At 37.5% G+C, this 12939-nt stretch overlaps 2 protein-coding genes across 3 annotated transcripts in view; one reads left to right on the forward strand and one right to left on the reverse strand.

The window, feature by feature from the left end:
* The window catches only part of xrcc4 (X-ray repair complementing defective repair in Chinese hamster cells 4), a 38745-nt gene extending 36940 nt beyond the window's left edge, over positions 1 to 1805 (reverse strand). For both annotated transcript variants that reach the window (XM_084401260.1, XM_084401259.1), the window contains exon 1: positions 1668 to 1805. In XM_084401260.1, the coding sequence (XP_084257386.1) occupies positions 1668 to 1672 (5 nt within the window). In that variant the 5' untranslated portion in view covers positions 1673 to 1805. The remainder of the gene's footprint in view (positions 1 to 1667) is intronic.
* tmem167a (transmembrane protein 167A) lies at positions 1726 to 11644 on the forward strand. The gene is made up of 4 exons (XM_084401262.1): positions 1726 to 1873; positions 4674 to 4783; positions 11004 to 11038; positions 11135 to 11644. The coding sequence occupies exons 1-4, from the start codon at positions 1871 to 1873 to the stop codon at positions 11203 to 11205; spliced, it is 219 nt and encodes a 72-aa protein (XP_084257388.1). The 5' UTR covers positions 1726 to 1870; the 3' UTR covers positions 11206 to 11644.
* The last annotated feature ends 1295 nt before the right edge of the window (positions 11645 to 12939 follow it).

Here is a 12939-nt window from a genome sequence, read left to right on the forward strand (position 1 = left end):
CAAAATCAAAAGTTTTAGCCGGGGACCCTTTGACACAGAATGACCCTTGTGTGAAAATGGGAACAAAACAAAAACAAAGTTCCAGTGCCACATGGAAAAGACATTACTATCGTTTTTGTGCTGGAAACACTAGAATAATTCATAAACCTGATCCATGCCTGATTTTGACATGATGTGAACACATTATATTAATTCATATCTCGTTTACCCTTATGAAATCTTGCCAGGGTAACCATAGTCCCACCAAAATACCATAGGTACTGACAATACAGCAACCTATATTGGCATTAGTATCTAAGAAATTAATACATTTAGGACATTCCATATATACATAATATATATACAGTACTGTGCAAAAGTCTTAGGCATGTTAATATCCGCCCCCCAAAAAAATGGTTTTAAGTCAGTTATTTATATCTTTTGCTGTAGTGTGTCAGTAGGAAATATCAGTTTACATTTCCAAACATTCTTTTTGCCATTAATTGTAATAATCCAGTGAGATTTGTGTGTGCACAAGGAGTCTGACAACAGCCGGTATGATCTGATCTCACCATCATCGAGTCCGTCTGTGATTACATGAAGAAACAGAAGAAACTGAGACAGACTAAATCCAGAAGAACTGCGGGAACGTCTCCAAGATGCTTGAAGAAACCTTCCTGCAAAGCTCCCTGAAAAACTATGCGCAAGTGTACCTGGACAAAAGCCGCTTTAAACGCAAAGGGTCGTTACACCATATATTGATTTGAATTAGTTCATAGAAGTTAAATCATAAATAAATTCAATTTGTGATTTTATTTTTGAAAGCATTCTCACTTTACAGCATTTTAACACAAGTGCCAGTACTTTTCACAGTACTGTAGCTTTGCTGATAGGTTTCTTAAAGCATCTCAGAGACGTTCCCGCAGTTCTTCTGGATTTAGTCTGTCTCAGTTTTCTCTGTTTCTTCATGTAATCACAGACGGACTCGATGATGGTGAGATCAGATCATACCGGCTGTTGTTAGACTCCTTGTGCATACAGAAATCTCACTGGATTATTACAATTAATGGCAAAAAGAATATTTGGAAATGTAAACTGATATTTCCTACTGACACACTACAGCAAAATATATAAATAACTGACTTAAAACCATTTGGGGGGGAGGGGGGGGATATTATATATATAAATAATTATTATAATAATAAATACATACATACATAAAGTACATATATATATAAGATATGTACTTTATGCATGTATTTATTATTAATATACTATTTTATATATATATATATATATGGAATGTCCTATTAATGAATGTCCTGTTCATAAAACATAAATTTGTATTAAACTTTTATTTATTAAATATTATTATTTTACAGCAATAATACCAAAACAAAAACAAGATTTCAAGTTCAAATAAATGTTGATAACACAACCCTCTTCAATGCTGCTCTTATATTTCTGTTAAATAAGACAAACGTTTCTCATATTCTCATAACTATGTTTCTTGCTGGTTTATATCTTGTAGGTGCATCATTTTATGAAATATTAGCTTGTGTTTTGCTTATGTAAGGAAACTAATAAGCATTTCACAGAACACAAACACAAACACCATCATAATTATCATAAACAGGCGCATTTCCCTCCAAACTCAGTCATATCGCGATCACATTGCAAAGTCTCACCTCATTCCGAGAGGAAATGGATGTTGTGTGTTAAATGAGTTTTAATTCACTGTAACTAACACACTCCTGCAGCAGCACTTGCTTTCACTCCTCTCTGGCCATCCGGGTTAGTTTCGACACTTCGCGCTTCCAGGCTGCCGTACCGGTGACGTAATTTCCATCTTACACCGGAAGTGTGAGTTGGCTGGCCGGGGGATATCAAGATGGTGAGTGTAAAACTGGTATTTTAAAATAGTTTTAAAAACGCGAAGTAGAAGCGAGCTGTCAGGTTGATTTTATTGACTGGTATGTCGTCGCATGCTGTCTAATGTAGTGATATATGTGTCAACGGTGCAGTGAGAATGAAGACGCTGGTAGCAGAAGTTAGATGTGATGCAGGAATCTAAACAACAGAAAGCAGCTGCTCGTGTTGATGAATGCAGTGAATCTGGGAGCTGTGTGTGTGTAGGATCGTTCTGAACTGTCACGGTTGAGTTCTGCTGAACACACCATTTGATAACATGTATTACTGAGCTCAGCTGCGAGTGTGATGTGGCAGTGAGAACATGGGCCTTGAACTCAAGTTAACTTATGTCATTAGAATGTACCAAGAAGGGTAATTTCTTATTTATGAAATCTGCAAAGAAAACACAAAATGCAATCACGAATGTGTAAGGTGAAGGAATGGTTAATGAGAATTATAATATGGTGTCATATTTATCTATCTATCTATCTATCTATATATATATATATATATATATATATATATATATAGTACAGGTCAAAAGTTTGGAAACATTACTATTTTTAATGTTTTTGAAAGAAGTTTCTTCTGCTCATCAAGCCTGCATTTATTTGATCAAAAATACAGAAACAAAAATGTAATATTGTGATATATTATTACAATTTAAAATTATTGGTTTTCAATTTATTATACTTTAAATTATCATTTATTCTGTGATGCAAAGCTGAATTTTCAGCACCATTACTCCAGTCTATCACATGATCCTTTAGAAATCATTCTAATATGATGATTCATTATCAAAGTTGGAAACAGTTCTGCTGCTTAAAGGGATACTCCACTTTTTTTTTGTAAATAGGCTCATTTTACAACTCCCCCAGAGTTAAACAGTTGAGTTTTACCGTTTTTGAATCCATTCAGCTGATCTCTGGATCTGGGGGTCCCACTTTTAGCATAGCTTAGCATAATGAATTGAACCGGACATGACCATTAGCATCTCTCTCAAAAAAATGAACAAAGAGTTTCGATATTTTTCCTATTTAAAACTTGACTCTTCTGTAGTTACATCGTGTACTAAGACCGACGGAAAATGAAAAGTTGCGATTTTCTAGGCTGATATGGCTAGGAACTATACTCTCATTCCTGGGTAATAATCAAGAAACTTTGCTGCCGTACCATGAGTGAAGTAGGCGTAATGATATTACACAGCACATGCCGCCTGATAATAGGCTACTGAGCTGGGGACTATTATCAGGTGCTGCGTCATATCATTACGCCTGCTTCACTCATGATACTGCAGCAAAGTTTCTTGATTATTACGCAGGAATGAGAGTATAGTTCCTAGCCATATCAGCCTAGAAAATCGCATCTTTTCATTTTCTGTCAGTCTTAGTACACGATGTAACTACAGAAGAGTCAAGTTTTAAATAGGAAAAATATCGAAACTCTTTGGTCATTTTTTTTTGAGAGAGATGCTAATGGTCTTGTCCTGTTCAATTAATTACGCTAAGCTATGCTAAAAGTGGTACCGTCAGACCCGGAGATCGGCTGAATGGATTCGAAACCGGTAAAACTCAACTGTTTAACTCTGGGGGAGTTGTAAAATGAGCCTATTTACAAAAGAAGTGGAGTATCCCTTTAATATCTTTTCATAACCTGTGATACTTTTTTAGGATACTTTGATGAATAAAAAGTAAATAAATTAAAATAAAATAAAAAGAAGCACATTTAAAAAAAAATAGAAATACACTACTGGTCAGTAATTTGGGGTCCGTAATTTTCTTTCTTTCTTTTTTTGAAATAAATCAATACTTTTATTCAGCAAGGATGTGTTAAATTGATTAAAAGTGCTAGTAAAGAAGATAAATATATTTTTATTTTGAATAAATGCAGTTCTTTTTAACCTTTTATTCATCAAATATATTAGGCAGCAGAACTGTTTCCAACACTCATAATAAATCAGAATATAAGAATGATTTCTAAAGGATCATGTGATAGACTGGATTTCACATGTGTGACACTGAAGACTGGAGTAATGATGCTGAAATTCAGCTTTGCATCACAGGAATAAATTATTTTTTAAAGTATATTCAAATAGAAAACTATTATTTTAAGTTGTAATAATATTTCACAATATTACTGTTTTTTTTTTAATCAAATAAACGCAGCCTTGATAAGCGTATGTATGTATGTATGTATGTATGTATGTACACACACACAGTGAGTAAATTAATAATATTGTAATGCAATCACTAAATTAAGATGAAAGTTGTCACAAATGAACTTTATTTTTATTTGGAAGTGATTTTCAGGGGATTTTTATGTGAAATGCCTTCATTAAATTGAATCTCAATCTGGACAATTATGGTTGTTACCTATAAAATACAGAAGTAACTGTAAATCATGCACAAGATTGTAAATGCGCTGCTAGAATGCATGACTGTAGATTTCATTGCAATCACTGTGGTGTTTTCTTTGCATGTTATATTTTAATCAAAACTAATTCATTTTTGCTATGTACTCAACACTTGCCTCTGAGTGAATGCATACTAGGCTCTTATACCAAAAATAATGGTTTGGTATAATGTCGTGGTTTTGCCAAGACACACATCACTGTTTTTATAGTCAGTTTATCAAAGAATATTAATAAGCGGAACCATTTATATAAAAAAATTAAGTTTTCTAAATGTGCATTAAATATTCTTATACTTGTTATAGTGCTTTACAAGTTTAGTTGTTCATTAATAAGTGCGTATTTATTCATTTCCCCTGTGCTTCTCTTGCAGTCTGCCATATTTAATTTCCAGAGTCTGTTGACGGTTATCTTGCTGCTCATCTGCACCTGTGCGTATATTCGAGCTCTCACTCCCAGCCTGCTGGATAAGAACAAAACGGGGTATGTTTACTGCCATCTGCATATTTATATAGCACACGTTCTGACCTTTTTAAAAAAAAGAAATATGCCATGGATGTAAGAAAGTCTTTTCGCTTTAAGCACCTACAGACAGGTGAAGAGTTAAAGATGCTGTCCAAACAGGTCTGCTTTTGTTTTCTAATTTTTATACAAACACTTTTTCACAACTAAAGTGCCCCTATTGTGCTTTTTGGGATATTACCTTTTATGCAGTGTGTAATATAATATAGCTGTTTGTGAATGTAAAAAGTCTACAAAGTTTCAAAGATTGAAGTGGATGACATTTGGAGTTATTGAATCCTAATTTTTTTTAATTTTGAACAGCCTAAAACGAGTCGTGAGTAATTCCACTCTTACATTCTGCACAAACCTACGTATGTTTGTAACAAATTTGCATAATGCCAGCCTATGGTTTTCATTGGCTGTCTGTACTTTGCCCCGCCTTCAAACACTGTAGTTGTAACTGAGACTAGAAGTTTGGATCTTGTTGTCATTTCCAATTATACTCAACACAAGTCACTAAACTACATCATCATTTCAGGTTGAACAATTCCGATTGGTTAAGGCATTGATAAACTTTGAAAATTTCCACATATGAGCTGTTAGTCAGAAGCATATCTCCATTTATTATCTGGATGACACACAAGGATCCCGGCTTAGGCACAAAGTGACCCTTTGAGGTCACAAACCTGAGTTCCTAGACTCCAGTTTGTCTGTCAGATGGTCTTTTCATCTCCCCTGCGTGCCAGTTGCTCATCTCACAAAGATCTGGTCCTGTAACAAAGGATACTGACACACACACACACAGATACACAGCTTCTTCAAGGTTGGAGTTGGTCGAGCTCAGATTGGGAAACTTTCCCAAAACATACTGATAAGATGTACTTTCAGTTAGAGGTTCAGACAATATTCGTCAGTATTCTCTGTTGATTGAAGATGAGAAGTAAATTCTTTAACCAAGAGTTGGTCACGTAGGAGGCAGGCCTGAGTGACCCCAGTGACCTAGGCTGTCAGGGTCAGCTAGAAGAGTAAATATATGTTTTAACATGTGTCACAAACAAAGAGAGCGCAAGTTCCAATGAACAGACATGTAATTCTATAACTACTTAAATCTCGTAAGCTTGAAGAAGCCGTTCAAATCATTTCATATTTAGAAGGATACATTTTGATTAATAACTGAATAACAAACCACTCAAAATGATATACATTGAAGCAGCAGTGGATTCAAGAATCCCCTTCACGTTACTGAGAAAAGAAGGTCAGGGGAAAATCTGCTGATGGAAAATCTCCATATTAATTGCCTTTTGTGCATTTGCAAGTGTGTTTTTGTTTTTTGTATTTATACTTAGCAAAGGCTTATTTATTCAACGTTATTAGTATTTTTTGACACTTCAATTCCAGTATCTAAATATTCTTAATTCTTATTCTTATTAAAGTTCATTGTCATTTGAAAGTGTGTAGGCCTCCTTGCATTATTATGCTGTTGTGTTATTATGATTATATATTCAGTGGCATAAAAAGGTCTTAAAATATCAATAATATCACAATTATTTCTGGGACAATATATCACTCAACAAAAAGTTGTTATCGTGACAGGCCTACTTCAAAAGCAAATCCACTTTGCGTGCACTTCCAAAGGATGAGGACTCGCGCTGGAAGTGATACGGTAAAACCGTCGCCACTGTTACTGTTTGTATCGAGTGCTGAGGAAGATCCTGAGCTGAAATTCAGATATGGTAATGGCGTCTCGCTGGAAGTCACAACCGACTGGGCCAATGACAACCGACTGGGCCAATCACAACCGACTGGGCCAATCACAACAGACTGAGTCATCTGTAGCCTGACGTCGTCATACTCAGATTTTAGTCAGAATATGAGTCTGATACTGCTCCATTGGGCTGTGATTATGGGCCGTGTTTCAACCGAACCAGGAAAGAAAATGCCTCTGCACTCAATTGGATAGACCTACAACCAATCAGAGCAACGGAGAAACCACAATGACCACAGGGTTTTCATTGCGCCCCATCTTCTTAGCAACCATCAGGGTATATTAAAGGTGCATTGCGCGAGAGTCTGAGTTTTCGCAGAACTACGCCCCCTCTGGCGGCAAGCGAAACTGCAACCAGAGGTGTGCACGCTCACGGACCACACGCACACGCACGCTTGCACGAGCTCGAGCTGGTCATAACCCAAAGAGCATCAGCCGCACAAATCTTTTGTTTACAATCATAATGTCTTCAGAGGTAATAAAGTTTTAAATCTGCAAGTAATTTAAAATATGTGAAAGGAAAGGCAATTGAGTAAATAACACACTTATGTGTGAGGGAAAAAATGGGGGTAGTAGAAAACTTCGTTTTTTATTCCCATCTATCTCCATGTTGAACTGTGTTATGTGTTTACTGTATCCACTTATGACTATTATTATGGAAACACGTTCATGAACAATATAAGTTATAACTTTGTAAAAGCTCAAAATTGTAATCATGATACCATACCATACACAGTCGGTCAACAAAGTACACCCAAATGTCTCAAGGTAATAAACAATCAAGTGGCACTATGACGTTACCATAAAAGCCAAACAGGCTAATCCGCCGAAGATTTGCGGGGGTTTAGCCTGTTTTATTGATCAGCTAAGTAGCATATTCCAATAGCAATACATCGTAATTAAGCAGTAATTTGCTCAAAATTTGTGTCTAAGTATCTAACTTATATATCAGCATTTTATATCACAATCATTCTGAACCTGATCACTGACAATGGTAAGTTAGTAAAACCTATTCCGATTGTACATTTATCTAGCTTACGCTAAAGCATTACACATTTTATGGATCGTCATTTATTGTCATTATTGGCCGTATCAGACATTAGAGAATGGGATATATCTTACCTTTTTATCAAGAAAAAAGCCAACTGAGGATCCCGTTTGAGCCCTAGAGCAGACCGGAGATCTCTCCATTTGTTGAAAGCCTTCCCTATGTTTACTCTCGTCTTACCCCGACGCCTGTCTGACTCCAATTTGGACCTTTTGGTTGCACTAGACAAAAGTTCTCTTTTTTTTTTTTATCTTACGTGGAGTTTGCGTTGGTGTTTGAAATGAACTACAAGCCGGTCTCTTAGAATCCATTTTCTACGGAGAATGGCGGCGTCGGCGCATACACAATCACAAACCTGCCAGACATATGAGCGTGCCGTGAACGCGCATGACGTCACGCCCAGTCTCAGATTCCGACCCGAATCCCTCTTATTTATTTTACTGTACAGGATTATAGAGGCAATCGCAGTGATCAGAGAAGGGCTCAGTCAGCCCATCAGGCAATTGTTTAAGCATGTATGGGTTAGAAAACGGGTATTTTTAACATGAAAAGTTGCGCAATGCACCTTTAATGCTGATAAATTAAACTTTTGCCGAATCCCGTAGGAAGGACGGCAAAAACATCTTTCCGATCGACAAATACCTTGATCGCGGTTCACTGTTCCTCTTTTAAAATTAATGTGCTGTCGATATCTTCTATAACAGACGCAATGGCGGCATCTTTGTTGTAAACGAATTCAACCCAAGCGCTCTTTGGTGATGTGGATGATTACGTTACTGTTCATCATCTGTCCATCATCGTATAAAGCCCGCCCTGACAATTTGATTGGTCTAAACAGCTCTGGTTCGAGCATAGTTGCTCCACAACGGATCAAGTCCAGACCGAACTTCCCGACCTCTAATGTTGTGGGCGGGGCTAAGTTTGGCTGGCATCAAGGCTAGGTCATCTGACCAATCAGAGCAGAGTAGACCAATCACAGCAGTCTGGGTCATCTGACCAATCAGAGCAGAGTAGACCAATCACAACAGTCTGGGTCATCTGACCAATCAGAGCAGAGTAGACCAATCACAACAGTCTGGGTCATATGACCAATCACAACAGTCTGGCCCATCTGACCAATCAGAGCAGAGTAGACCAGTCTCAGCAGACTGGGTCATATGACCAATCAGAGCAGAGTAGATCAATCACAACAGTCTGGGTCATATGACCAATCACAACAGTCTGGGCCATCTGACCAATCAGAGCAGAGTAGACCAGTCACAGCAGACTGAGTCATATGACCAATCAAAGCTGAGTAGACCAATCACAACAGTCTGGGCCATCTGACCAATCAGAGCAGAGTAGACCAGTCACAGCAGACTGAGTCATATGACCAATCAAAGCTAAGTAGACCAATCACAACAGTCTGGGCCATCTGACCAATCAGAGTAGAGCTCTGGAGATGAGGGGTTTAGAGAGAGACGTTCCAGACACTGTGAGAAAAGAAGTGAGGCTGCAATGTATATTATGCAAAAATTTAATTAGATTAAATTGTGGGATAACTTCAAAACAAAATTAAGACCTTTAAAATAGCATAAAAGAGGGTTTAATTTCCAGAAACAATCAGAAATTAGTTTATTTCTGGGAATTTATTCTTATGGCCAAAAAGTAAACAGAAATCTACTCTCTATTTTACAATAAAACATCCTTTATTTCCTTTCCTAATTGATTTAATCTAAGTTCAGTGTCATTGGCCATTGTTGGTTTTGGGCAGATCTGTGAGTGTGAGGTAAAGCGATCTTCTGATGTCGAACTCGAGCAACAAGATGTTCACCACATGTTTGGACTTCAAATGACAGGACCAGGAAATGAAGGAGATAATTCACATCCAGCGATCTGATCTCAACAAACACATCCAAGACAAATTAGCTGGAGTTGCTTCATTAAAGTAATGGTTTTCACACCCCCCTCAAACTGCGTAACCTTGTTTGTTCCCAGTAACTGTGTTTGTTTTCACTGTGACACACTTCCCAACATGTGCATTTTGCCATTTATAGTGAATTACTGCAAAGTACTCATGGGCAGAAACTGGCAGCTCACAAAGTAAATGATCGGATCAAAGGACATTAAATCCGATCAAGTATTAAATCATGTTTGTATGATTGTTAGGTATGAAGCCTAAAGAGCGTTTACTGGAGAAGTGTGTTAAGGCTTGGGTTAATTTGGGGAAACAGAGGCACGGTTTTGTTCCCGGGACTGACTGTTGACAGTGGATGTTCTCGCTGACCCCTGTTTGTTGTTTCTGTTCATGCCAGATGCCCGTCTGCTCGTAGATCTCGGTTCTGTCAGGCTTCTGTTATGACATTTCAGCCCCGGTGAATCTTGTCCGTCATCTAGTTCTGCCCCCTGTAATCTTCTGCTTCACGCTTCCTAGACAAGCAGTCATCAGACTGAATCTGCTGCAAGACTGCTTTTTCTTTTACTCGTCAATGTGTATTTTAAGCCGTGAAATCCTGCACAGGGGCCGGTTGCAAAAAGCGCGAAGACTAGTCTTAGAAGTTAGACATCACATTATTTTCTTTAAGACTGTTGTGTTCGTAACTTTCTTTAAATCAGCTACATAAAAATGTAGATTGGCCTGATTTGAGACTGAAAAGACTGATTGCCCCTTGAATAACTTCTAGTGGGTCATACTAGATATTAAAGGGATAGTTCACGCAAAAATTCAAATACTGTCATCATTTACTCACCCTAAAGTTGTTCCAAACCTGTATGAGTTTCTTTCTTATATTGAACTCAAAAGATATTTTAAAGAATGCCGGTAACCAGACAGTTGGCGGTAGCCATTGACTTCCATAGTATTTGTTTTATTATTATTATTTAAAGGCACACTATGCAGTTTCTGTTTTTGTCAAGCAGCGACCCCTAGAGTCGCCGTGGAGTACTTGTGTTTATCGTTACCGTCGTAAATACCACTCGCGCAGAGCCGTCTCTGCACTCTTCCGACCGCGCTTTCTTCGTCGACTCTGCCATGATTCACGTCTGAAATGCGTGCTAGTGTCTTCCATAGAGGCTGCTTCATATGTTGTTGATGTACGTGACGTCGTGCCGTAAAGCAAGTCGTGATTGATTCTCGCTAGATTTGGCAGGGCGCCACCTCTCAAACTTGCATTGCTTTGCCAACCGCTTTGCTATCGGGATGATTCGCCCTACTACTACGAGTTCGTTTACCATCGAAATGATTTCGAAGCTGTTATATTAAGGTACAAATCTTGCATAGTGTGCCTTTAAATGAGTAGAGTCAGTGGACAGTTCCCAGAGCTGCTGTTGTTAATATGGTTTCAGTTTTAATTTTTATATTATATCTGTTCAAGCATTAACCTTAAACCCTTTCCTTTTGCCCTCAGATTTCTCGGAATATTCTGGAAATGTGCAAGAATAGGTAAGTGACGTCATAAAAGATGCCTTGTCATGTACGGTTTGTTATTTAGTCGGATGTATTGTTTTGGTGGTAATGATCTTTTACATTACCTTTCAGGTGAGCGCAAAAGCCCTTACGTGGCGTGTTGCTGTATCATCATGGCCTTCTCAATTTTATTTTCGGAGTAGCGGCGGAAGCATTTGAGGATTTGGAGCAGGCTGAGATGATTTCCAAGAACAGATATAAGATTCTACAGCAGGGAACAGGATGTGTGATCGGGCGACATTTCGACTCTCTCGGGCAGAACTGGGCTTCTGTTAATGCATGTGGAGGCAACTCTCAGCCTCCCGGACCTATTTTTGTAAATACAAATTGTTATTGGTCTCCATGGTAATGCTCCAGTTGTCATTGACTCGTGCACCCAAAGCTGTTCTGATGTACCGTTTGTTGTTGGAGCCAAAATGCTTGTCACTGACAGTTTTATTATGGGACACCGAGGATAAATCTGATGCGCACAGATGTGCTTGATATCATGCTTGTTAAATTGTTCAATTTAATCTGTTAACTCTTTGTTTTACATGGAGATGTGGCGAAGTTTGCATTAAAAAAATGAATTTATTACAGAAATCTGATTTAAATGTTGATTTTGGTGACATGTCTGTATAGTTGAATAATATTAGAGATCCAGATAGCTGATATGATGATTGATATTATAAATCAATACAGTAAAATCAGCCATTAAAATGATTTAATGCGCATACAAATATTTTCAGAATCTGGCATAGTAAAAGTTTGACTTAAAAAGAAAAGGTTGGAAGTCGAATTGAAATAAAATGTGCTTGATATCTACTTTCAATATAATAAAAATCAAATCACCAGTGATAATAAAGAAAATTCTAATATTGGCTAAAAACTGCACACAAATGTAAGTGCAGGGTCAAAAATCAATGCATTTATTTGTTGATTAAATTGTCAAAATATAGTTTTCAACAATTTGTTTATCCAAAAACACTAGACCTTGAGCGCCAGAGAAACAAGGACGCAGCCATCTTTAGTTTGAACTTCCGGTTGTTGTTTTTTGCGGTAGCTGTATTGTATAGTTATCGAAAGTTATCACCAGCATTGTAATGTTTGAAGCGGATGTCATAACAAATGTCAAAAAACGGGAAGATTTTAAAATGAGCGGTTCATTCATAAATCCGTAAGATCTTTTTCATGCTGCAGAAATACAAACCGGAAGACAAAACACACAGCGCCGAAAAGGGGCGCGGCTACGTAAGGGCTGTAGCATTTTGTATAAGAAACCCATAAAAACAGAGGAAATATACATGTTAAAAATAGTCTATTGAGCTACATGCCAAAAGTGATCTCTGTATGCAGGTTCCTTTATTTAAACTGGGAAGTCAGAGTTTAGTTTTATCACAGTCAGCAAAAGGTACATTCTCTCATAAAACGCTAAACTTACAATGTCGAGTCATTAAAAATGTGACAGAATATCAACAAATCATTAGAAATTATGGTTTTGGGGGTCATTTGCATTTGATCACAAATCTGTCAGTTCACACAGGAGGTACTGAAGATGTTACTGGGAAAATTGTTTTCTCTGGCAGTGTTTGAGGTCATAAATCTGTGCAAACTTAAAACACGCTTGACAGCGATCAAAGTAAAAGCTGTATAGTAAATCGCTCATCAGAGTGTGAGGATTTTGTCTATTAGCCATTGTAAAAACATTTACTTCAAGACAGACAACAGAGAACAGACAACTCTGTTCTCCTTCATCGCCCTTAAGATCTTTGTAGTTCCTCTGTTGTCTTTGGATCACTATTATTTTTTGCTCTTTTTTTGTGAGTAGATATGTTGAGATGCTATTGTGAGATTCCTTTCTTCAAATATTTTCTTAGACCTGGTAAAACTCTCGTCAA

This window comes from Rutilus rutilus, assembly GCF_951802725.1.
Source record: "Rutilus rutilus genome assembly, chromosome: 25".
In the NCBI taxonomy this organism is placed as follows: domain Eukaryota; kingdom Metazoa; phylum Chordata; class Actinopteri; order Cypriniformes; family Leuciscidae; genus Rutilus; species Rutilus rutilus.